The 24,552-nt window shown below is 40.8% G+C and overlaps 5 protein-coding genes across 7 annotated transcripts; 3 read left to right on the top strand and 2 right to left on the bottom strand.

Annotated features, from left to right (window-relative positions):
* Positions 1-483: 483 nt before the first annotated feature.
* On the top strand, positions 484-5,154 carry ValRS (Valyl-tRNA synthetase). 2 transcript variants are annotated; one of them, XM_017177037.2, is made up of 6 exons: positions 484-601; positions 659-853; positions 995-1,162; positions 1,222-2,484; positions 3,349-4,378; positions 4,440-5,154. In XM_017177037.2, the coding sequence occupies exons 2-6, from the start codon at positions 668-670 to the stop codon at positions 4,940-4,942; spliced, it is 3,150 nt and encodes a 1,049-aa protein (XP_017032526.1). In that variant the 5' UTR covers positions 484-601; positions 659-667; the 3' UTR covers positions 4,943-5,154. The 2 variants fall into 2 exon arrangements, with proteins under 2 accessions (XP_017032526.1, XP_017032525.1); XM_017177036.2 differs by having other exon boundaries at positions 507-601; positions 655-853.
* On the bottom strand, positions 5,072-7,636 carry Orc3 (origin recognition complex subunit 3). The gene is made up of 4 exons (XM_017177038.3): positions 7,496-7,636; positions 6,620-7,435; positions 5,325-6,550; positions 5,072-5,256 (listed from the first exon to the last, which is right to left on the bottom strand). The coding sequence occupies exons 1-4, from the start codon at positions 7,520-7,522 to the stop codon at positions 5,160-5,162; spliced, it is 2,166 nt and encodes a 721-aa protein (XP_017032527.1). The 5' UTR covers positions 7,523-7,636; the 3' UTR covers positions 5,072-5,159.
* A 29-nt stretch (positions 7,637-7,665) lies between these two features.
* On the bottom strand, positions 7,666-9,826 carry LOC108081803 (protein lifeguard 3). Its single transcript, XM_017177039.3, has 6 exons — positions 9,615-9,826; positions 9,412-9,556; positions 9,224-9,349; positions 8,906-9,055; positions 8,534-8,714; positions 7,666-7,805 (listed from the first exon to the last, which is right to left on the bottom strand). The coding sequence occupies exons 1-6, from the start codon at positions 9,740-9,742 to the stop codon at positions 7,768-7,770; spliced, it is 768 nt and encodes a 255-aa protein (XP_017032528.1). The 5' UTR covers positions 9,743-9,826; the 3' UTR covers positions 7,666-7,767.
* Positions 9,827-9,921: 95 nt separating this feature from the next.
* Positions 9,922-13,010, top strand: LOC121502347 (uncharacterized). Its single transcript, XM_041775587.2, has 7 exons — positions 9,922-10,124; positions 10,185-10,372; positions 10,438-10,573; positions 11,712-12,033; positions 12,104-12,201; positions 12,273-12,414; positions 12,678-13,010. The coding sequence occupies exons 1-4, from the start codon at positions 10,016-10,018 to the stop codon at positions 11,777-11,779; spliced, it is 501 nt and encodes a 166-aa protein (XP_041631521.2). The 5' UTR covers positions 9,922-10,015; the 3' UTR covers positions 11,780-12,033; positions 12,104-12,201; positions 12,273-12,414; positions 12,678-13,010.
* Positions 13,011-18,781: 5,771 nt separating this feature from the next.
* LOC108081783 (uncharacterized) lies at positions 18,782-19,961 on the top strand. 2 transcript variants are annotated; one of them, XM_017177001.3, is made up of 4 exons: positions 18,794-18,988; positions 19,059-19,156; positions 19,228-19,369; positions 19,633-19,961. In XM_017177001.3, exons 1-4 carry the CDS (start codon positions 18,874-18,876, stop codon positions 19,704-19,706), a joined length of 429 nt encoding a protein of 142 aa, XP_017032490.2. In that variant the 5' UTR covers positions 18,794-18,873; the 3' UTR covers positions 19,707-19,961. The 2 variants fall into 2 exon arrangements, with proteins under 2 accessions (XP_070139296.1, XP_017032490.2); XM_070283195.1 differs by lacking the exon at positions 19,228-19,369 and having other exon boundaries at positions 18,782-18,988.
* Positions 19,962-24,552: the final 4,591 nt, after the last annotated feature.

Genomic DNA, 24,552 nt, shown 5'->3' with positions numbered 1-24,552 from the left:
TTAATTAAGTTGCTAATTATTTTGTATAAGACAATTTATTTATTTACATCATTGCGCTATAAGATTTACTTTTTATTAATAAACACAATTACTTAAATCTGCTAAATCGAACTTACATATATAAATAGAACAATGGAATAATCATAATTTACATTTTCGGAACGTAGTTTTTTTTAATGTTTTTAAATATTGTAAAGTATTGGTAAGTAAACATGAGCTTTGTTGCAGTCACAAAGAATTGACTACTTTAATTATTACGAATTTTAGATATTTGAAAATATATTTCTTGGGTTCTTAAAAACATCGATGTTCACTATCGATAAGTGTGCTAGTCAGTGTTGGTAAGCGAAGATTGATTTTTGAAATTGAAATATTTAGCAATATACGAGTTTTATTTTGTATCTTGTGAATAACTATTTATAAAATATCTATTTATCATATATTTTAAATATTTATCAAATAACCAATATTTTTGCAATGATTTCAAGAACCGCGAATTTCGACAATTTGCATTTCCTCAAAAACTTGCGTGTGATGACAACCCTGCACCCAAAGTGCACACGTTTTCATCTGTTTTTTCTGCGACTCCAGTCATCTGCATGTGAGTAATCATAAACACTGGATATTTCGCAAATTGACACTCTGTTGCATCAGCCAGACCTGTGAAATGCCTCAGCCGGAACAGCAGACCGATGTCAGCGGCACAGCCGAAGCCGAAGGTCCTCCAAAGACTGCCAAGCAGCTGGAGAAGGAGCGCCTGAAGGCGGAGAAGCTGGCGAAGCTCCAGGCCAAACTGGACAAGAAGGCTGCTGCTGCAGCCCCTGCTGCGGGTGAAAAGAAGGAGAAGCCCGAGGCAAGTAACCGCAATACCTTCCCCGGATCTCTGTGCCGCTGTTCTCCAATCGAGGTTATGTGGCACGGTGAAAGGGAGTAATTGGGTTCCATTGTTGCCGGTGAAAGCTAAAGTCATGCTTCAATTACCAATTACTTGCAGAAGCGAACGAAGGAGGTGAAAGAGGCTGCCGTGTACACGGCCCAGACAGCGCCCGGGGAGATGAAGGATCTGAGTGGTCCTCTGCCGGACGCGTACAGCCCGCGGTACGTGGAGGCTCAGTGGTACAGCTGGTGGGAGAAGCAGGGCTTCTTCAAGCCCGAATATGGGGTAGGTGCTTTCTAGTCGTGTGCAATGCAATCTATGTAATCCTGTCTTAACCCGTGCAGCGACCGTCGATTGACTCGCCGAATCCCAACGGAAAGTTCGTGATGATAATTCCCCCGCCCAATGTGACAGGATCCCTTCACTTGGGCCACGCCCTTACCAACGCCATCGAGGACGCCATCACGCGGTACCACCGCATGAAGGGGCGCACCACTCTGTGGGTGCCTGGTTGTGATCACGCCGGCATCGCCACTCAGGTGGTGGTGGAGAAACTTCTGTGGCGCGACGAGAAGCTGTCACGACATGACCTGGGCCGCGAGAAGTTCATCGAGCGAATCTGGGACTGGCGGCGCGAGAAGGGCGGCCGTATCTACGATCAGCTCAAGAGCCTCGGCTCCTCCTATGACTGGTCGCGAGTCGCCTTCACCATGGACCCCAAACTGTGCCGCGCCGTCACCGAGGCCTTCGTACGCCTCCACGAGGAAGGAAGCATCTATCGAAGCTCCCGCCTGGTCAACTGGTCCTGCACGCTGCGCTCGGCCATCTCCGACATAGAGGTCGACAAGGTCGAGATTCCCGGACGCACGTTCCTCTCCATTCCGGGTTACGAGGAGAAGGTGGAGTTCGGCGTGCTGATTAAGTTTGCCTACAAGGTGGAGGGCAGCGACGAGGAAATCGTTGTGGCCACCACCCGTATCGAGACGATGCTGGGTGACACGGCCGTGGCCGTTCATCCCCAGGACGAACGCTACAAGCACCTGCACGGCAAGTTCGTAGTCCATCCCTTCTCCACACGCCGCCTGCCCATCGTGTGCGACGAGTTCGTAGACATGGCGTTCGGCACGGGTGCCGTTAAGATTACCCCGGCTCACGACCCCAACGACTACGAGGTGGGCAAGCGTTGCAACCTGCCCTTCATCACCATCTTCAACGACGACGGCTACATTATCGGTGACTACGGCGAGTTCACGGGCATGAAGCGCTTCGAGTGCCGCAAGCAGATCCTGGAGAAGCTCAAGGCCCTCAACCTTTATCGCGAGACCCTGAACAACCCCATGGTTGTGCCCATCTGCAGCCGCTCCAAGGACGTTGTCGAGCCGCTGATTAAGCCGCAGTGGTATGTCAGCTGCTCGGACATGGCAGCCTCCGCCACCGAGGCCGTGCGTTCCGGCGCCCTCAAGATTATTCCCGAGCACCACACGAAGACCTGGTACCACTGGATGGACGGTATCCGCGACTGGTGCGTGTCGAGGCAACTGTGGTGGGGCCATCGCATTCCGGCCTACCACGTCAGCTTCAGCGACCCTTCAGTCCAAACGGGATCGGTAAGTGAACTTGCAATGGGATCTTGAATGTATCTGATGTTAATGCTCACATTTATGGTCCTGCAGCCAGCTCTCGGAAGCCTGGTAAAAATACTTGACTCGAGGGCTTGTAAATAAGAGTTGACCGTTTTGTTCCTTTGTTCCTTTGTTCCTTTGATTTCGTTTGAACATCTATTCGGTTTTGAAAGAATCGTTGAATCTTTTTCAAGATAAATTTCACGAATATTTCTTTTGGACAGCCAAATACGTTCACCTGCTATTTTCGAGTCTTAGTACTGACCAGGGACCGTAATCCGTACGAGTTATTTAATAACAAGAAAAGAAACTAAGGAAGTTTGTAAGCCCTTGCCGTTTTCATTGGATCAGTAACAATCGATCCAAAATTAAGAAGGGAGATGTATATTTATGATAAATGGGTAACTCTTCAGAAACAGCAACCGCAGCCAAAAAAGTAACACTTCTCTAAAATCTCTGTTTTCTGTATAGTCATATTAAGAAGTATTCCAATTGATCAATATTGACAGAATCTAGCATATTCTAAAACATATTTCGAAATATTCAAATGAGAATTCGAGAAAACGCACATTTTCAACATTCCAATGAAAAATCGCAAAAAAGGTGATGTTTTGTTTTGATACCAACTTAAAAAAAAACAGAGGTTTATGGTTTGACTTTTGCTTTCTAACATCACTTGAAAAATGTATGAGTAGCTTATATATTTTTTTAATTTACCTAAAAAAAATATATCTTTGAAGATATCTATTGAATTTTTATTTGAAAAATACAAATAATCATTATTTACGGTCCCTGTCCCCTAATTATATGAGTATTTATGATCAAGATCTTTTCCTGTTTTCCTCATAGAATGACGACGAGCAGTATTGGATTGTGGCTCGTAGCGAGACGGAGGCGCTTAGCAAGGCTGCCGAACGATTCGGCGTTGAGGCGAGCAAGATTGTCCTGAAGCAGGATGAGGATGTGCTAGACACATGGTTCAGCTCAGGCATCTTTCCGTTTTCCGTGTTCGGCTGGCCGGACAACACCAAGGACCTGGAGACATTTTACCCCACGTCGTTGCTGGAGACGGGCCACGACATTCTGTTCTTCTGGGTGGCCCGCATGGTATTCTTTGGCCAGAAGCTGCTGGGAAAGCTGCCCTTCAAGGAGGTCTACCTCCACCCGATGGTGAGGGACGCCCACGGACGCAAGATGTCCAAGTCTCTGGGCAACGTGATTGACCCGATGGATGTGATTTGCGGCATCACGCTGGAGGGGCTCCATGCCCAGCTGGTGGGCTCCAACCTGGACCCCCGCGAGATCGAAAAGGCCAAGGCTGGGCAAAAGCAGGACTATCCCCAGGGCATTCCCGAGTGCGGATCCGATGCCCTGCGCTTCGCTCTGTGCGCCTACATTACACAGGCTCGCGACATCAACCTGGACATCAACCGCGTGCTGGGCTATCGCTTCTTCTGCAACAAGCTCTGGAACGCCACCAAGTTCGCCCTGCTCTACTTCTCGGGCTCGGAGAAGTTCGACACAGAGTTGAGTGCCTCTGATGCGGTCAACCAGATGGATTCCTGGATCCTTTCCCGGCTGGCGGCTGCCATCGAGGCCTGTAACCAGGGCTTTGAGACCTACGACTTTGCCGCGGCCACCAGCGCCTGCTATGCCTTCTGGCTCTACGATCTCTGCGACGTGTATCTGGAGTGCCTTAAGCCCGTCTTCCAAAGCGGCAGCGAGGCGCAGCAGGCAGCGGCGCGGCGTACTCTTTACGTGTGTCTGGACTACGGCCTTCGGCTGCTCTCGCCGTTTATGCCCTTCATCACCGAGGAGCTCTACCAGCGGCTGCCGCGGGCCAACCCAGCGCCCAGCATCTGTGTGGCCAGCTATCCCAGTGAGTAATTGCATGGCCTATATCGGAGTAAACATAATTTTTATGCTATTTCCCTTTCCAGGCAACGTCTCTTGGCGCAGTGCCAAGATAGAGTCCGACGTGGACTTTGTCCAGAAGGCGGCCCGCATCATCCGCTCGGCTCGCTCAGACTACAATCTGCCGAACAAGACCAAGACCGAGGCGTACATCGTGTGCACGGATGACGCGCCCAACGAAATACTCAAGCGCTACGCCGATGATCTGGCCACGATCTCCTACTGCTCCAAGATAGCCTTCGACGGCGCCCCGCCGGCGGGCTGTGCCATTCTGACCGTGACCGGTCAGTGTGAGGTGCACCTGCTGCTGAAGGGCCTGATCGAGGCGGACAAGGAGATAGTGAAGCTGCAGAAGAAGAGCGACCAGCTGGTGCAGACTGTGGGCAAGCTGAGCCAGGCCATTCAAGCGGCCGACTACGCCGCCAAGGTGCCCGTTGAGGTGCAGGCCGCCAACGAAACGAAGCTTTCGGAGTCGCGGGCAGAGATCGAGCGAATTGCTGCCGCCATTGAGACGCTGAAACTGATGTGAAGAGGCCAGTCGGAGGCTCTGAAGGGATTCACTCCAGATCAAGCATTTTGTTGATATTTTGGCGTGCTTGCTTACTTGATATAAACACGCGCTTCTTTTGGTTTTTTTTGTTAAGAACAAATATCAATCTACAATTTTTTATGTATTTATTACTGCGACACTTGCAATTTTCGAGCTAAAAAATAAATAGAAATGAAAAAGGACAAACTAAACTTCGCTACCAGGTCAATCGAGTGGCGTGGTCTGTCTTGCGCTTGGACATCTTGATGTAGCCCAGAAACTGCAACTCGGCTACGGCGCGCGTGAAACGTGCTCTGAAATGAAAACGGGGATACGGGACTTTAGGCGCTGCACTCGGGAGGCAGAGCATAAGGTTACTCACTGGATCTGGGGATCGATTTGCTCCTGGGCCGCATTCTCGACGCCGCCGTCCTGCTCGCCGCCAATCACCACAGACCGAAAGGCCTGGAGCCAGTCGAAGAGGTTTATCATCCGCCCGCACTCCAGATGCAGCTTGTACACCACCGAGAGGTCGGGCAGGGTGCTCACCAGCTGCGACTGGTCCTGCAGCTCGCAGCACCTGCACTGCATGTAGAAGTGCGGGTTGTTGAGGGCCGTGTGCAGCGCTGCCCGGGGAGCGCCGATTATGTTGCGGCGCACGGTGGCAATGTCGCTGAACACGAACAGTTCATGGATGGGTGGCGCGTCCTGCAGCGCCCGCAGATGACCCCGGACCAAGTGGGTCTCTATTAGCTGCAGCGTCTTTTGCAGGGCCGTGGCGGGGGGCTGTGCTCGATCCTTGTCCTCTTTGCTGCGTTGCAGGAGCTGCGCCTGGAGCTCGTGACGCGACGTCACCTGGGCCAGATTGGGGGCGTTGGGGCGCATCGTTCCAGCCGTTTCAGGTGACACGGTGGTGCCCTTGGCCACATCGTCGAGTGCCTGGCGGATGGCTTGGAGTTGGGGCCGCATCCCATCGACGCAGGCCCCGCCGAGTTCCAGGGGAGAGATTTCCTCAGCCAGGAATTGCTCGGTTCTGTCCAGGCACCGAGTCACTTTGCCCACGAACTCGTCCTTAGATAGAAATCCTAGCATCTGCCAGCACTCCTTGTACTCCGGAGTCGCTGCGATCGGCTTGTTCATGCAGTTGACGTACAGCTCCCGATGCAGCTTGCCCAGTGGATGGCGGGGCAGATCTCCCACCAGCTCTGTGAGGAACTCTAGCGCGCTGCGGAAGAGCAGAAAGTGAAGCATGCAGTCGCGCAGCAGCTGCGGCAGCTTCTTCTTCAGGTAGTCGTCGTCGGTGAGCACGGCTATGATGCGTTTGCAGTCATTGATTTGCTCGACGTACGGCCGGAAGGAGGGCAGCCGTCGAATGGACTCCATGTCGTCGTGGCTCAGGTGCTTGATGCGTCCCAAAGCCCTGCTGTAGTCCGTGCAAAGCGCGAAGGAATTGCCCGCAAAGAAATGTTCCATCAGGCAGAACTTGAAGCCCTGGATGAAGCCGTGTATGGAGAAATCGTAGTACAGAAAAATGTGGGTCAGGAACTTGAAGGCCTTGCCCGAGAGATGGAACGCGTACTTCGGGGAGAGCAGAACTCTGTCCAGCATCTAGAAGTTCATACAATAAACCATCATTTCCTACAGACTCTGAATTCACGGACGGATGTAATCACTTACTTCGTTTAGCCCAACTGGAGCGGCCTGCGTCTGGAAAACCTGCAACCGGATCTTGCTGCTGACGTGGTAGGGCAGCGTTCCGTGCACCGCGGACATGGCCGTGGCCACGCCCAGGACCAGGACGAACGGCAGCGAGCCACAATGGGCGCTTAGAATGAGGATGAAGTCCTGCAATACGCTGGCGCTGAAGCACTCAAAGTCGGGCAGGATGACGACCAGCTGGCAAGAACTTCCCTCCGCACCCTTGTTGTTAGCGTACCACGATCTAAGCTGCTTTAGCGTGCACTGCGAACGGCGCAGTCGCTTGCTGTCCCTCTCCACCACGTCCTCCTCCTCTGATTCCTCCACATCCGCCCCCACGGCTAGGTTGTCCTCGACAAGCCCAAAGACCATGGTCTCCACGGCCGTCTTAACGGTGGCACAATCCCGAGACTGCAGCACGCAGACACGGGCAGCACGCTTCGCATGCAGGCGCTGGGTGAACGCCTCGAACTGACTGAGGTGATCCGGCTGATTGATGCCCGTCAGTAGGGCGGCTGTGGGCAGCACTTCGTCCTTGTCTGCCCCTGTGCGCTCGCCCTGGGCCACAACGAAGGCCACCAGCTGCTCTAGGGTGCGGGCATAGGTGCGCTGCTGTAGGTCGTCTATGTGGCCGCTCACCTGGCTCCAGGCCTGGCTGTATTCCTCGTAGAATGGCTGCCGGACAACCTCCTCGCCCAGCAGGCTGTTCACGGCGCTGGAGTCGGGACGCTTGCGTTTGTGGGTCTTGGCTTTTTTCCCGGCTCGCGTAGCGCCATTTTTGAAGACAAACACGCCCTAGAAGTCGGCAAAGAGTAAGTGAACCGCGATATCCGGAACCCAGGCAGGGCGTCTCACCTTGGACACCGAAATAGTGGGGTCCATGTCGATCGCTGGCGTTCTACTGACGGTCAGTGCAGTGCTGGCTCCCTAAATCGCTGAGTGGCGGCTCTCTAGTATATTTGTCTAGGTCAGCTTAGTGCTAATTAAGGTTTGTTCACCGGTCGAGAAGGCAAAACGAAAACAAAGCCCTCAGCTGTGTGTGTTGGCGCCAATTGAGTGCCAGTGTTGGGCAATGTCGGAGTCTTAGGCGGCAGTGGTGCTGGTGCGATTTCTCGTATTTATTTTGATTAATAGCCAGAATAGTCAGAAGTGGTGCAATTGGGATCTGTAAAGGCGGTAAAATTTAAAATGTTAATCAGGACTCTTCCTGTTATGTTTCGGGAAAGATTTTGAAAACATTTGCGGATTTCCCTTTAACGTAAGCGAATTTCCCTTGTTGATTTAAGGATCTTTTGTTAAATTTCTTTTAAATTCCCAAATAATCTGGGAACGACCCAAGGAACTAAGCCCAAAATTTTATATAAAAAACTCTTATCTGGCTAAGAATATATATTTGGATTTATCCTATATCATTTTTAATTACTTTCAACTACTGAACCTTGAATATACAAATAATAAAAATAAAGTCATGCAGTCTAAATTATTAATTAAAATAAATTCAGGGAACTCAAGAGTCGCCAAATGACTGAAAACGCCAACATGTTCAGTAATTCAGTAGTCAAGGGAACACCCCGACTGATTAAAAGTCATTATAAAATAAACTACATTATATTTCTAATAAAAAATTAAAAGCACAAAAAACTGACATTAACGCATGACATTTTAAACGTTGATCCATTTAAATAATCACTTGCTTTTCGCTGAAATCAGTTTTTAAACAGCTCGTAGCGAAAGTAACTAAACTATCATTAAATACTTATTTAAAAGAAATAAACTATTTTTATATACGGTTTCTTTAATTTTAAATGCGTACGTAAACATGGGTTTAAATATAATAATGTACTTAAAATATAATGTATACTTTATACATTTTTAATAATAATATGTACTTACATGTTCCATTTATCCATTTCCATTGATCACATTGGTCCGACCATTTGGGCGCCATTTGGAATGAGAACAGATACATGAGTAGAAAATCTAGGAACAGCATAAGAGCTGCTAAAAAATAGTCATTCGTTCGCATCTCGGCATATCGTCCTCCGTTTATAATCTGCGCGTGGTACATGACAAACTGAAAACATATAAATTTGGAAAATGCTACTTTATTAATTTAAAATTAATGTGTGGGTGATAATAATACAAAAAAGAAAATTTTAAAAAAAAACTTCAAATATTAATAAACAGCTAAATAAATAATACATTCGGAAAGACTAACAAGAATGATAGTATATCAAGTTCGGTTTTTTTTAGTTTAGTGCTTACCATAAAAATACTCATGAGAATGAAGGAACAAAAGACAATGAGGGAATACGGGATATTAATAACGATATAAAGCATCAGGAAGAACACAGCGCCGATAATGGCCATCATACCGAGTACAAATAACAGCACGACGTTCAGGGTCAGGTCAAACTTTGGTGGGGAGAAGAGGAAAATGATTATTAAATATAAAAGTACATAATAAGGTTTAAAAATATAAGTGAACTCCGAGTTAACCCCGAGTTTAGCTTATCCATCTTGTTGAGCTGCGAGTTACACTGCAGCACAGGATGTCCTTTTCAAATCCAAGCCCCTGCTCACCGGTATTAATGTGCCGCACAAAACAAAGACTAATAGAGCAAAGGCCCAAACAGCAAAGCTGATCAGAAAGGGTAATAACGTCTGACGGATCACCAGCGGGATCACGCCTAGAACAACGCACTCATACTGGAAATAAAGAAGGACACCTTATATACATATTTGGCTTACGTATTGACAGGCTCTCTTACAATCAGCACTGCAAAAAACCAGTTGATTTTCGAATTGAACCGCAGGGCTTCAAAGAAGATGAACAAAACGAGCAGTATTAGCCCGATCACAAAAATAATTGACGCTATCCAGGCTTTGTGGGTAAAAAAGTTCGTAGCCAATTTTCTGAGAATTAGGCAGAGTTTAGAGAACATTTTAGGGAAGTGTTTTCGATGGATCTTACAAAAAGTAAAAAATGCACCATTCTCCAAAGGCAACCAGCAAAAAAACTGCTGTCATTATGTATGAGATTAAGGCAAACCTCCTTCTGTCTCGTCTGTAGTAAAGACCTTTATCCAAAGATTCCGCCATTGCCAGACTTATTGTGTTTCTCTGTGTGCCTTTCGTGTTGGACCGATTAAGAAAAGTCTACTTGTTGTCCAAAGGCAAACCTTTGAAAGTGACAGAAAATTCGATCAAACTAGGTTTTTAGGGATATGAGTTAAGACTGGCTTTGCTGGTTTTAAGGTAAAATAAATCTAGGAAGCCTTGGAGAAGCGGTCATTAGGTCAAATGAATTACAAATGTTTAAAAGTTGCATCTTTCGCCCGAATCACAAGACAAATTAAAACGTATTAAGGTGAAATGGCGTTCGTTCAACAATTTCTTGGTTGCATTGAGCTCAACTATGCCGTATACATAATTGGCATCTTTGACATGATTTTAAGCCTTCTTTGCGGCTGCTACTTGCCATGTAAGTACACCACATTTCCTAGCCCTATTCAATAAGTCTGCAGTGACGATCCTTCCCAAGGGATCAGACGGAAGGCTGAATTGGACTTTTATTTGGCGACGCCATATACAGAGTCTGGTTCCTCCTGGTGGACGACCCCTGAGGAATTTTACCACAGCAGATTTGGCTATGCAATGTGGATCTTCCTAGTGCTCGTCCTTGTTCTCCATATCGGCGCCTGTATATTGATTATAGTTTCTAGTTTCACGGTAAGAGAACTATAACTATTGGCCTCCTAGGACATCAGTCCTAATAACGTTCGAGACTTTTATAGAAGGAAAATTGGATGGTGGCTCCCTACCTAGCCACCGCCCTTGTGCGTTTTGTGGTGTTATTTTTAATTCTGCTCTGGATGGTTGCCAAGTGCCACGATAGTAAAACTTGTTATTGGTTGCTCGGCTTTAGTCTGTGTAAGTATTGATTTCCGAAAATGATCGTCAAATCGGAACTAAGGCCTATGGCACATCCTTTCTTCGATTTGTTCGTAATTATAGGTGCTGGCTTAGGCGATATTTAGCCTTATTAGATTCTCATTTCATATTTCACCGGACCCCGAGATTATTTTTATTTACGACATTATAAAGTGTATATATTCTTGATCAGCATAAACAGTCCGGTTTATCCATGGCCACCGACCGATTCTGACCAATGTAGTATCAGTTTTGGAGATGCCTATAAAAATTAAACTTAAAAATAGTTTTCTTTTTAGATCTGACTCCTATAATCTAGAACTGCCATATTAGCCGTTTGCAATCTTTTCTGAGAAACAGTAATTTTTCATGACTAAAAATTTTCTATTTTAATTTTATAAAAATACAGAAACAATCGGTGAAAGTGTAGGAAAATGTAAGACTGTAAATAAAAAACTGTGCATCTAAAACTGCAGGATTTTAAAATATTTTAAATGTGAATATAATCGAATATTTTAATTTGCATAAAACCGAGTTACATCAGTTAGCTATCATAAGATATGATATAAATATAAAACAAACTACACTGATTAAAATAAAAGCAGCGTTTCGCTGAAATCCGTAAGGATTGTTCGCTACCAATTCAATTTATTCACAATTTTAAGAGACTAGGAAAAAGAGGGAAGGCTTAGTATTTATCTCTTTTGTTTGTTTTTCTCGATTGACTGAAATAAATCGATTCTCAATGATTAAAAACTGCAAGGATATACAAATTAAGTATGAATATATTTTAGTACCAAAGAAATAGGTAGCTAATATACATATATAAAATACATATACATATTTAAAATAATACAAAATGCAAATTTCTCAAAGTATATAGAAAATAATACTAAAAGTAGTCAAAAGAGTATTTGCAAAAGTTTTATTCAAAAATGGATATGATAATTATTATAAACTACTTTACTATAATCAGGCAGACAGACAGGTTACATCGACTCGGTTGTTAATGCTCGAAAATGACTCATTCACTGCGTTGCGAACTTCTAACTAAAATTAAAATACCCTTCAAAAGTATAAAAATCATATAATCAATTTATTTTCTACCTCAGTTTTAATTATTAATATTTTTTTTCAGTTCCCGCCACATATTTTTATCTTACTGCCGTGTCGTGGTACGCTGCAAACGACACCGACGACTCCTAAAAACACAAATTTTTTCCAATCTTTTCTAAGTTTGAAATTTCCGAAATGTCAAACCATTTTAGCCTTCATATTTCAGTAACTTCACATACTTCAATATCACATCACTTCGAACGGAAAAAGATAGTTTCACAGAAACAAAATGGGGCTACCCGTTTTTAGAGATTGCTGCTGCTGCGAGCTGAAGTGGGGAGTTCTAACGGTCGGTATCGTGGACATTATACTAACGTTGTGCCTTGGCGGTGGAAACGGATCAGGTAAGCATTGCTCGTTACTATTAAGTATGAGGCGGTAAGACCTTGTTAACCCCTTGTCAAAACCTCTTAGGTTATACTGGTGGTGCCCGCATTGTTTGGTTTTTAGCTCTTGTTATCCACGTGGCGCATATCGTTGCCTGCGTTTGCGTCATAGTTTCCGTGTTTAAGGTAAGAAGTTTGTCGTCACGAGCTTTTATGTCTAACTCTAGTGTTCTAATTCCGATTTCAAATTCATTTAGCCGGATAAAAGGTTGGTTATTCCCTACCTTATAACCGGTATCTGCCGGGCAATCATCGACACCGTATTTCTAATATTGATTTGTTTGTATGTCCGAATCGGTGATGCTTTGTTCTTAATCGTCATTATCGTAGCTATAATTGGTAAGTAACCGTGTAGGATAGTTCTTTCTATTTCAGTTAGTAGAACGATTGGAGAGCGACACATGGGGCGACTACGTAATATGGCAATCTATCAGCTACACTTGAATATAGTTAGCGCTTAAAGTTAATTCGATGTAGAGTAGGATTTTGAGATTTCAAAATCGCACAGACTAAAGTCGTTATAATTAACCATAAGATATAGTTACATACATACGTTACCAGAATATTATATTGAAATAAGTTTTCTATTATTCTCTCAACAGTCTTGGGAATCTATTTCTGGCTTGTTATTTACTCATGGTTCCGCAAACTTGGAGGTTCAACACCGGCCGATTAATGACCTCTTCCCAGCATTTACCGTGGATATATTCGGAAATGTTCTTCAATTACATGACCTTCAAGCACATGATGAACCCGAAACTTGGAAGATCCACCCCGGACAATTAATAAGCTGTTTTCCAATGAAAATTTTAAATCAAGATTTGCACGTGATTAACAATTTGGAATACAAATTTTAAAGTGATGGCCTAACGCTCTCAACTCTGTTCCGTGTCTAAAAATTAAGTCAAATACATACATTTATGTATTTAAACTTATATCTTATGTTATTATTGTTATTATTATTTATTATATTCTTTATTTTGGCTTGTCTCTGGTACTCGCACCTCAAGAGGTGTTGAAAATCGGCGTCGTGTGCGACGCTTTTGATTTACACAAAGCAAGAGCGTTCGGTCGAAAGTGACGAGAAGGTAATTGCATTCAATAAGGTCTTCATAGCATATTGAGGTGACCATTCACACGAACAATATTAGAGAAGAGGACGAACAAGAGAGACTCAAGGACTTTTGTGACGTAAGGATCCTCAAACTCCTTAGACCAACGATTGACAATGGCAAAAACCAACCAACCAACCAGCCTTTTCAACAATTAAACCAATGTGGTGGGTGAAGTTTAAGTTGTGGGTAAACAGAACTCCAAGATCTGTGACAGAAGTGATGCGTTCAAGATCTCTATTCCCTTTAGAATTGTTTTTAAAGAAAAAAATTTTCCATAGAAATATATCAATTTAAATTTAGAGCTGTTGAGAAACAGCAAATTGTTAAGGCACAAGGACTGCATGTTATTTATGCCAGCTTGCAAAAGCATAAAGAGTCTGAATTCGTCAGTGGCAATTATAGTTTTACATCATCTGCGAACATCATCACGTGGTAATGAAGAACCACATCCGGTAAGTCGTTAATAAAAATAACAAACAGAAGTGGCCTAAGGTGACTCCCTCGGGTGTGGAACACCCGAACCCGGACACGGTTAGAAAATGAACCTTGAAAGCTACTCTTTGAGTTCGGTTCGATAAGTAAGTGGCGATCCAATTGGTCAACAAAACAGGGAAGCCTAAAAGTGTACGATTTTTGAACAGCAGCTGGTTTCGATTTTAGATTTACTACCCTTTAATAATTATGAAATAATTAAGGATTCCTTCCAAAAATTAAAAGTGAAATTAACGCTGAAGAGAAATCTTAAATAGTTTTGACAATGGTCTACATAACGCACTAGCACAGTTTCTGAAAATGCAGATAGGTACAAGATATAGATCAGAAGAGAAGGGAGTTTTAAGATTCTGAAGAACATCGTCTTTAGTGATTGTGGGTATTTAAAGTACAATTGAAGTGGAAAGAAAATATGGAAATATGGATACGATGAGTTTGTACCAAAACGATAAGATGAATACGTTAAATGGAAAATTTTTGCAAATAAGTTCGAGATATCAGGCTTGTTAGATGCCGAGATGAGATGAGATGAATACAAGATGGAAAAATATGAGATTTTTGTTCAGAATTAAAAATGCTTAGGATTATCCTGAAACTCATTTTTACACCGATTTATGTGAGTTTTGTAACATTCTGAATTGTTAGTCAGAAAATCAGAGAGAGCTATTAAATATGTATCACAGTCGACTTGTAGCCCCTTTATTCTTACTCTTTTAAAGAATCTTGAGTTTACATTTATCAAATAAGATGAAAAAACCAGGGAGGTGAAGTTAGCCTTGCGGAAGTAGCGAAAAGTTGGTGGTTTAGCTACAGGACAAGGAGGTCATGGAGTCGAAGCTTCTAGAATTATCTCCAGTGTGGGGTGATAAGCTTCTTGAGGGCTGGAGAGAGGGCCAATTCTAGGGACGTAGGCATTGGCAAGCTTCTTATATGATTTAATTGTCCCAATAAAAGGTCGATAAGACCGCGTATAAAATCACGAGGAGCAGTGGGAACAAGAATATTCGAGTCAGGTGAGGGCATCCAAGATATGGAAGGCAGGTTGAAATCGTCCATAACAATGAGGTGGTCATTAACACCAAGGGTCAATTGAATATTCTTAATTAACGATAAATGCTGTAAATATATGTTAGCGTCAGACCGGGGTGGGATACACGAGCTAGAAGATAAACAAAATAATATTGAACATGAATACGAACCGCAACAAACTCCGAATTGCAATCCATGTCAGTGATAGGAAGCAAGTTTGAAACTGCGACAAGAAATACCGCCGATTCGCTATCAGAGACAGATGATTTGAGCCACGATTCAGTTAAGAGAATGACATTGGCCTTAAAGGAGACAATATTGACGTGAAGCTTGCTGAGTTTGCCTAGTGAACTGCGAACATTCTGATAATGTAGGAGAAACGAATCTATTAGTTTTTTGGAGTTCTAGCTGAGGGAGACAGAGGCCCGCGAGCCCGAGGATTACTTTTGTTAAAGAATCCGTGAACAATTGCGTCTTCTGGCCATATGGAAGAATAAAGAAGCCTAGCAAACAGTACATCAAAAAGTCGAATCGAAACGAATATATATGTATAACGCCTTTGCTTAAAATTGAATTTAGAGACAGTATACATATATGCCCTGCTACTCCTACCAATTCGCCTTTTTATAGGGAAGTAAAGTGAAAAAAACATTTTTTTCTTTTTAATTTATTTATTATTATTTTTTTTTTTTTGGTTATTTTGACTAATCATTACTAAAAAAAGCGAACATTTGGGAAATTCTTATGGACTAAGCATTTCTGGACTGCCAGGAGCCGGTCTGTACAGCCGGAAGGGTTTTGAAATTGGGAAACAAAAAAAGAAAACGTCTGTCTGCTCCAAGTGGAACAGAATTAGAATAAAAAAAGACAACAACGTTTCACAGGACCCTAGCTGCATCCTCGCGGCGCGACCTTTGCTAAAGAAAAAACGTCCCCAACCTGGAAGAATTCTAGTTGTTTGTCCGACTCCAAATTGGAATTTCAAACCCAGGCACCCAATCCCGAGGTTTCAGCCTCCAAACCTGCCACCGAGCCAGCGGAACTACTGCTCCCAAAACGAACGGCCCTTACTTATTCATTGATTTGTTTATATATGTATTATTTATTTAAATTATTTATTTACTTATATACACATATTTAGTCGATCTATTTATTTAATTATACCAGTGTTCTTTATGGTGAGGTGCCAGTGCTTATTTGTTAAGTAATATTTAGTCTCTGTTTATTTTAAATGTATACCAATTTGTTTATTTATTTATTGGGCGTAAAGGCAATAGTATTGAGACCGAAGGCACCTGAGCAACAACAAAATTTACACCTGACAGGTAGCAATTTACCTATGCAAGTTGAACAAGTTGAACTTTGATTACGAATTCTCAGTCCTTGGAAAATTCTCTGTCGGATTTGTATATTTTAAAATGTTTGCGAACATGACTTTTCCTATTTTTGCAACGCTACGTTACTTTTCCTGAAAATTTAGTTAAAACTTATTAGCTTGCGAAAAATAAATTATGACTTGTAAACAAACCTGTCGTCGGACTGACTGATTATATTTTTATACCCTTGCAGGGTATTATAATTTCAGTCAGAAGTTCGCAACGCAGTGAAGGACCCTATAAAGTATATATATTCTTGATCAGCATCAACAGCCGAGTCGATATAGCCATGTCCGTCTGTCCGTCTGTACGTCTGCCCGTTGTCCGTTTCTACGCAAACTAGTCCCTCAGTTTTAAAGCTATCTGAATGAAACTTTGCATATAGTCTTCTAAATGCTCTCACTGCTATATATGTCGGAACGGGCCGGATCGGACGACTATATCATATAGCTGCCATACAAATGTTCGATACATTTTTAGGAAAATAATTATAACTTTGCTGTTTTTAAACATTTTTGCATAATTTTTTAGATATGGCCATTTTATATTATTTCAGAATTTTAATAAAAATTTTATGAAAATCGGACGACTACATGATATAGCTGCCATAAGAACGATCCGGAAATTAATAGAAATAAAATTATAGCTTCGTTGTTTTTCAACGCATTTTTTATTAACTCTGAGATTTAAGCTTTTTTTATTATTCTAGAATTTTGGTAAAAATTTTATGAAAATCGGACAACTATATCATATAGCTGCCATAGGAGCGATCGGTAGATGTAGAGAAAATGTAAGGCTGTGAATGTAAAACTGTAACTGTCAAACTGTAAACATAATAAGTGTAGGTAAAATGTAATGAAACTCTGTTTTGTGAGTGTTTTTTGCATTTAAATGTATAATATAAACATCAAAACCAATCTGCAAGGGTATACAAACTTCGGCGTGCCGATGTTAGCTTCCTTTCTTGTTTATTATTGTGACAGCCATCTTCTCCACGACAGAATATTAATGGGTATCGATCATATGATCGAGGGCTCTCTTACACGCGTTGCAATTGTCCATTATCCCGACGTTTGAGAATAATACCCCGTGAATCCACATTTTCGCCAACAATTACCACTGCCACTTCATTGATTGAGGGAGCATTGAAGTGTCTTGCATGGCTGCTCTGCTCTGATAATGATTTTGTGGTCGTCGGAATACATTGTATCTAATTCATTATAATCATGAAGAAGATTTTGGAATTGCTCGATAATTAGACGCCTAGTTTCAGTAATAATTGTACTGTTGAATCACTAACAAAATAGGTCTGAAGGAACCTGAGATCTTTATTAGTTGGTGGTAATAAAGAGCTAGCACGAGGGTAAACTTGCAATTTTGCCTTGCCAGCGTACATAATCCATTAGATTCCAAGAGAAACTCTACTGCATTGCAATGTTGACACACTGCAGATAATGAACCAATCACAACGCAGATCTTCGTAGGCGTAGAATCATAATCGAATCCAGCGCGATTCAAGTCTACAACTTATCTTCTATTAAATCTTTGTCCTTTCTCAGGTATAGTTTCTGCAGTAGGTTTGTAGTTTTTGCGTATTCTGTATTTTGTGCAATGCGTGATCGCCTAATAGCAGGCATTATTCAAACGAACACCTCTCACAAAACTCACCTTTTTATTTTTGCGTAATTTGAATTCTTCAAACAACAACTCCCGCAAAGCTTACTTTTGTAATTTTGCGCTTTTAACGGGCTTTTAACATCTGTTGAGAAATTATAGGATTTTCGCCTGGCAATTTAAAACAATTAAGAAAATCGGTTGAGCAGTTTACATCTGATATGCGTATTAAAAATGTAGATTTATAATGGAGATTTATATAATATCGAATACTTCAAATCTAAAATATAGTTTTTTTATACGACTTAAATAATGTTTTTTTAAATTTTATTAAAGCCAAATAATGATATGGTATGAATAAGAATACATAAATCTGCTAGTAGTTTTTGATCGATTCTCAACGCTCCAATATAGAAATTTCGGCGTGCTGAAGATAGCCATAGAAGCCAATCCTACAAATACAAACTCCCAAAATATTCTCAAGTTCCTAAACAGCTTTCAAATCAGTTACAAAATACGACCGATCCACTATCTCGTATTTGAAAACAACTTACTTAAATCTCTTGTAAATATCAAACCATTTTAAATAAAGCTTAAACTGCTATGGCCCTTCACACTACGTTAGCTTTTTGTAACAAATTGTTATCGTTAGATAACTAAATAAAATAAATAAAGAAAATATAAATATTTTTAATTCGAATAAGTCGAATTATGTCATATACATAGCTACCATAAAAATCAGTTTAATTTATTTGTGCAAGAGACTAAAAATTCAGAAAAAGCGTCCTTATTCATTATTATTAGTTTATCTCAATTAACCGAAATAAAATGATCCTCTTGCATACTGCCAGGATATACGAACTTCGGCGGCCCTGAGCTAGCTACCATTAGTTATACATATGTACATACTATTGGTTGAGTCAAATCGAAACAGAATTTATTTTAATACAAACGGTAATGGAATCGTTTATTTTATACCTTTCGTTATAATTATCATTTTTTTTTCCGTTTCCGTTTTTATCTAACTGTCATGGTATGCCATTTTTTTCCAATCTTTTCTAAGTTTCAAATTTCCGAAATGTCAAATCAGGTTAGCCATCATATTTCAGTAACTTCACATACTTCAATATCACATCACTTCGAACGGAAAAAGATAGTTTCATAGAAACAAAATGGGGCTACCCGTTTTTAGAGATTGCTGCTGCTGCGAGCTGAAGTGGGGAGTTCTAACTGTCGGTATCGTGGACATTATACTAACGTTATGCCTTGGCGGTGGAAACGGATCAGGTAAGCATTGCTCGTTACTATTAAGTATGAGGCGGTAAGACCTTGTTAACCCCTTGTCAAAACCTCTTAGGTTATACTGGTGCTGCCCGCATTGTTTGGTTTTTAGCTCTTGTTATCCACGTGGCGCATATCGTTGCCTGCGTTTGCGTCATAGTTTCCGTGTTTAAGGTAAGAAGTTTGTCGTCACGAGCTTTTATGACTAATTCTAGTGTTCTAATTCCGATTTCAAATTCATTTAGCCGGATAAAAGGTTAGTTATTCCCTACCTTATAACCGGTATCTGCCGGGCAATCATCGACACCGTATTTCTAATATTGATTTGTTTGTATGTCCGAATCGGTGATGCTTTGTTCTTAATCGTCATTATCGTAGCTATAATTGGTAAGTAACCGTGTAGGATAGTTCTTTCTATTTCAGTTAGTAGAACGATTGGAGAGCGACACATGGGGCGACTACGTAATATGGCAATCTATCAGCTACACTTGAATATAGTTAGCGCTTAAAGTTAATTCGATGTAGAGTAGGATTTTGAGATTTCAAAATCGCACAGACTAAAGTCGTTATAATTAACCATAAGATATAGTTACATACATACGTTACCAGAATATTATATTGAAATAAGTTTTCTATTATTCTCTCAACAGTCTTGGGAATCTATTTCTGGCTTGTTATTTACTCATGGTTCCGCAAACTTGGAGGTTCAACACCGGCCGATTAATGACCTCTTCCCAGCATTTACCGTGGATATATTCGGAAATGTTCTTCAATTACATGACATACAAGCACATGATGAACCCGAAACTTGGAAGTTCTACCACGGACAATTCAAAATTTGATTCCCCGAGTTTCCCTATGAAAATTTTAAGTCAAGATTACATGATTATCAATTTGGAATTTTAAAGTGATGGCCAACGCTCTCAACTTTTGTGCCTAAAAGCTAAATCATATACATAAATTTATGTTTTTAAACTTAGATATATTGGTTTTTATTCATTATTCTGGTTTGCTTGTTGTACTCGCCCTCAAGAGGTATTGAAAATCGGTGTCGTGTGCGACGCTTTACGCGCAGAATAATCAATAGTATTGCAGCAATCATGAGTCGACGCGATATTGTGAATAGAAGATGGAAAATATACAAAAATCGCAGATTTCTATGAAGAATTTAAGACTTTAAGAAAGAATATTTTCCAAATCAAAACTCATTTTACGCTGCAATGTTAGATACAACTGAAAACATTAGAAAACAAGAAAGGAAGCTAACTTCGGCAGGCCGAAGTTTGTATACCCTTGCAGATTGGTTTCGATGAATAATATAAAAAGCTTATATCTCAGAGTAGATAAACATACGTTGAAAAACAACGAAGCTATAATATCTTTCCTATTAATTTCCCGATCGTTCCTATGGCAGCTGTATCATATAGTCGTCCGATTTTCATAAATTTTTACCAAAATTCAGAAATAATAAATAATGGCCACATCTAAAAAATGGTGCAAAAATTGTGAAAAACAGCAAAGTTATAATTTTTTTTCGAAAAATATATCGAACATTTGTATGGCAGCTATATGATATAGTCGTCCGATCCGGCCCGTTCCGACATATATAGCAGTGAGATCATATAGAAGACTATATGCAAAGTTTCATTCTGATAGCTTTAAAACTGAGGGACTAGTTTGCGTAGAAACAGACAGACAGACAGACAGACGGACAGACGAACAGACGGACAGACGGACATGGCTAGATCGACTCGGCTGTTGATGCTGATCAAGAATATATATACTTTATAGGGTCGGAAACGTCTCCTTCACTGCGTTGCACAGTGGTGGCGCCCATAGGCCAAAAATCAAAAAAATTATTTCAACAAATATGTACGAAAAGTAGAAAAATCGTCTCTTAAATGTCCAAACTTCCTTGTGTCATACCAGATTTTTTTGAAAATCGAACAGAACTTTCTAAAAATAGAATTAAAGATGTGAAGACGTGTTCATTTGCAAAGCGCAGCTACGCGCATCGCGAATGTTTCACAACGAAACCGAACTTTGAAGTGGTCCGGTCGTTTATTACGTGTCTAAATTAATATTTTTTGTAATGGGTTTTGAAGTTCAAGGTATTTTCTATAAAATGAGACACAATTTTATATATTAATAATAATTATTGTTTTCATTATATTAATGTGAAATAATCATGTTTTTTGCCAATATTTTGAACGTATTTTTTATGTTTAGGTAAATTTATAGTTGTGACCCCACAAAAATCTACAGTTCATATGTATGCCAATGTGTTTGTCGAGCTTTTAAGGTGACAAATGTGAAAAAAAATTTTGCCGAAATTTGCCTATGTGCCTATAATCTTAAAAATACTAACACAGGTGAGGGTAAGGTTTTTAATATTTTTTTCTCGTTTTTTTTTTTTTTTTTTTTCAATAAAGGTTTAATATCTTATAAATATTGTGTGAAAGTTTTACATCGATTATTAAAAAATTGACAAAGTTATGGGTAGTTGAACGGAGGTCGTTTGGTGTTCGTTGTATGAGTATCCCAAAGTTTAACTCGCTCTCCTGAAAAATGCCATTTTGAAAATGGGTGTACACGATAACTTAAAAACAACTTATCCAATCGGTTTGAAATTTTGAATATAACTTTTTAAATTAACTACACAGATACTCACGTTAAGCTTTTTAAAATTTTTAATTTTAATATATATTTTTTTTAACAAGTTAACTTAATTTTTTAGGCAAAAATTCGGGTGTTGATTTATAATTTTGATCAAAAATAGGGAAAGAATTTTAAAAATAAAAACGTCATCTGGGTACCTTGGGGCACTTATTCTTTAACGAATGCAATAAATTATTTTGATATCGGATGTTTTTGTCGACAGTTCGGATGTACACCGAAAACAAACTTTTTTTTTTTGTGGGACTTAAGTGATTCGCTATTAGTCGTACGCCTGTAAATATTTTTTAATACACAAATTTAAAAAAAAAATGGTTTATATGTTGTGTAATTATATGGTATTTAATTCATTAAGCTAAATTCAGCCGTTTCGTCACAACATTTTTTTGAAAAGTGGGCAGTTTTGCACCGAATTAACCTTACACCCCTTTAGCTGTGTACTTTTGTTGCTAGACAAATAAAATACACAATATATAAATTTATAATTTTTTTTTTAATTCTGGGCACTTATATTTCACCAACTTTGTCATTAAGAGATAAAAAAATTTAGTTTTTGACTTGGAAAAAAAGTTTTAATTAAAATTTTGTATGGGAGCTATAAGATATAGATATCCGATTTTAACCAAATTTAGTAAGAATGCATAAACTTGTACCAAACATATAATCTGTGAAATTGGTTAAGATATTTTGAAAAACAAAAAAGTTTTTCATACAAAATGTTGATTTTTAACATATTGTTTCTATGGCAGCTATATGATGTAGACGTGCTATATAGGCAATTTTTTGTAGATATACTTAAAACATTTTTCTTGATTTTTGGTGTAAATTTCGTAACGATTAATCAACTAAATAAAATATTCTCTCGAATATTTTAAAGAAAGTAGGTAGTAAGCATATCGGGAGGTAGGACTCGACAAGGTTCTCCGGTTTTCCTGGCTTTGGTATTAAACAAACTTCTTCTGGACTTACGAGTTGGGTCGGTAGCGCTTCCGAGGACTTAGCACTTATGAAGGCTAGTGTTTCTTGAACATCCTCGGGGATCGCAAGGTCAAAAGGCCTAAAGCGTTTGTGGCTGGGTATTTGTTCCTGGCTGCCAGGTGGCCGGCTGAGATTGTTGTTGTTGCTTCCGGTATTGTTGCCAACCTTGGTGTTGACAACGCTGTTGTTGCTAGTGCTGCTGGTCCTACTAATGCCGTTGTTGATTATGTTGCTACTGATGCTGCTAACCTTAAGACGGTTTAAAGTTTGTCAGAAAAATCCAAGATTTAATTTTTTTTTCAAAAAAATTTCCGATGTTTCCTATGGCATTGAAATTCCTAAAACAGTCTGCCACAACTTGTGGAACACACATACCTGGGACTGGTGCTTGATAAGAGACTGGCGTTCAGCACACATATCAAGCAGATTAGGGCCAAACTTGAAAACACTGCTAGGCGCATTAGCTGGCTCACAGGCCCTAAATCGAAGCTGAGCCTTAGGTGCAAGACTCGCCCGTATCAGTCCCTACTGGCACCGATTTGGCAATACGGAGTGGCTGTATATGGCACTGCAGCCAGATCGCATCTACGAAGGATACAAGCCTTCGAAGCCAGATTCCTGAGGCGTATTACAGGCGCTGAGTGGTATATCAGGAACCGGGATATACGGACAGAGCTACATGTCCCTGCTGTGGGAGATTCCATAAACACCATTGCCGCCCGACACCGAACCAGGTTAATTCGACACCCCAACCCGCTGGCGAGAGCACTGCCAGCTGCAAGAGGAAGACGACGACTTAGGAGAGTCATCATCCGGGAGCTGCCCACCCGGCGAATAACGTAGTTAGGTTAGGTTAGGTTATACCGGACGGCCCTCGAGGGGCCACACATAGGCCAATATGGCCCATAGCTATCCGGGGAAACTCCTGGATGGACCTAGAGACTATTTATGCGGGTTTCGAGATCCTTGAATATCAAGGTGTAAGAATAACGTAGTTAAATATTGTGTAAAATTTTTTAGGGTTAATATTTGTATCTTCTCAGATTTATGTCGTTTTTATACCCTTGCAGGGTATTATAATTTCAGTCAGAAGTTTGCAACGCAGTGAAGGAGACGTTTCCGACCCTATAAAGTATATATATTCTTGATCAGCATCAACAGCCGAGTCGATATAGCCATGTCCGTCTGTCCGTCTGTACGTCTGCCCGTTGTCCGTTTCTACGCAAACTAGTCCCTCAGTTTTAAAGCTATCTGAATGAAACTTTGCATATAGTCTTCTAAATGCTCTCACTGCTATATATGTCGGAACGGGCCGGATCGGACGACTATATCATATAGCTGCCATACAAATGTTCGATATATTTTTCGAAAAAAAATTATAACTTTGCTGTTTTTCAATATTTTTGCACCATTTTTCAGATATGGCCATTTTATATTATTTCTGAATTTTGGTAAAAATTTTATGAAAATCGGACGACTATATGATATAGCTGCCATAGGAACGATCGGGAAATTAATAGGAAAAAAATTATAGCTTCGTTGTTTTTCAACGTATGTTTATCTACTCTGAGATATAAGCTTTTTTTATTAATCTAGAATTTTGGTATACATTTTATAAAAATCGGACAACTATATCATATAGCTGCCATATAAGCGATCGGTAAATGTATAACATGTGTAAAGCTGGGAATGCAAAACTGTAACTGTCAAACTGTAAACATAATAAGTATAGGTAAAATGTAATGAAACTCTGTTTTGTGAGTGTTTTCAGCATTTAAATTTATAATATAAACATCAAAACCAATCTGCAAGGGTATACAAACTTCGGCGTGCCGAAGTTAGCTTCCTTTCTTGTTTTATTATTGCTTTGTTTAATTTCTTTCTTAATAATAATAATCCAAAATGTTGCACGCGTG

This window comes from Drosophila kikkawai, chromosome 2L (assembly GCF_030179895.1).
Source record: "Drosophila kikkawai strain 14028-0561.14 chromosome 2L, DkikHiC1v2, whole genome shotgun sequence".
NCBI classification, from domain to species: Eukaryota; Metazoa; Arthropoda; class Insecta; order Diptera; family Drosophilidae; genus Drosophila; species Drosophila kikkawai.
Note: the sequence above shows the minus strand (reverse complement) of the source record. Positions and strands in the feature narration are given on the sequence as shown.

Coding starts and splice junctions, on each gene's coding strand:
- ValRS (XM_017177037.2), top strand. CDS start 668: ATGCCTCAGCCGGAACAGCAGACCGATGTCAGCGGCACAGCCGAAGCC. Junction 854..994: donor AAAAGAAGGAGAAGCCCGAG/GCAAGTAACCGC, acceptor AATTACTTGCAG/AAGCGAACGAAGGAGGTGAA. Junction 1,163..1,221: donor TCTTCAAGCCCGAATATGGG/GTAGGTGCTTTC, acceptor TAACCCGTGCAG/CGACCGTCGATTGACTCGCC.
- Orc3 (XM_017177038.3), bottom strand. CDS start 7,522: ATGGACCCCACTATTTCGGTGTCCAAG. Junction 7,436..7,495: donor CCACTATTTCGGTGTCCAAG/GTGAGACGCCCT, acceptor GCCGACTTCTAG/GGCGTGTTTGTCTTCAAAAA. Junction 6,551..6,619: donor CTCCAGTTGGGCTAAACGAA/GTAAGTGATTAC, acceptor ATGAACTTCTAG/ATGCTGGACAGAGTTCTGCT.
- LOC108081803 (XM_017177039.3), bottom strand. CDS start 9,742: ATGGCGGAATCTTTGGATAAAGGTCTTTACTACAGACGAGACAGAAGG. Junction 8,715..8,905: donor TTCTCATGAGTATTTTTATG/GTAAGCACTAAA, acceptor ATATGTTTTCAG/TTTGTCATGTACCACGCGCA. Junction 7,806..8,533: donor GAAATGGATAAATGGAACAT/GTAAGTACATAT, acceptor CCGCCTTTACAG/ATCCCAATTGCACCACTTCT.
- LOC121502347 (XM_041775587.2), top strand. CDS start 10,016: ATGGCGTTCGTTCAACAATTTCTTGGTTGCATTGAGCTCAACTATGCC. Junction 10,125..10,184: donor TTGCGGCTGCTACTTGCCAT/GTAAGTACACCA, acceptor ATCCTTCCCAAG/GGATCAGACGGAAGGCTGAA. Junction 10,574..11,711: donor GTTGCTCGGCTTTAGTCTGT/GTAAGTATTGAT, acceptor ATTTTTTTTCAG/TTCCCGCCACATATTTTTAT.
- LOC108081783 (XM_017177001.3), top strand. CDS start 18,874: ATGGGGCTACCCGTTTTTAGAGATTGCTGCTGCTGCGAGCTGAAGTGG. Junction 18,989..19,058: donor TGGCGGTGGAAACGGATCAG/GTAAGCATTGCT, acceptor AAAACCTCTTAG/GTTATACTGGTGCTGCCCGC. Junction 19,370..19,632: donor CATTATCGTAGCTATAATTG/GTAAGTAACCGT, acceptor TTCTCTCAACAG/TCTTGGGAATCTATTTCTGG.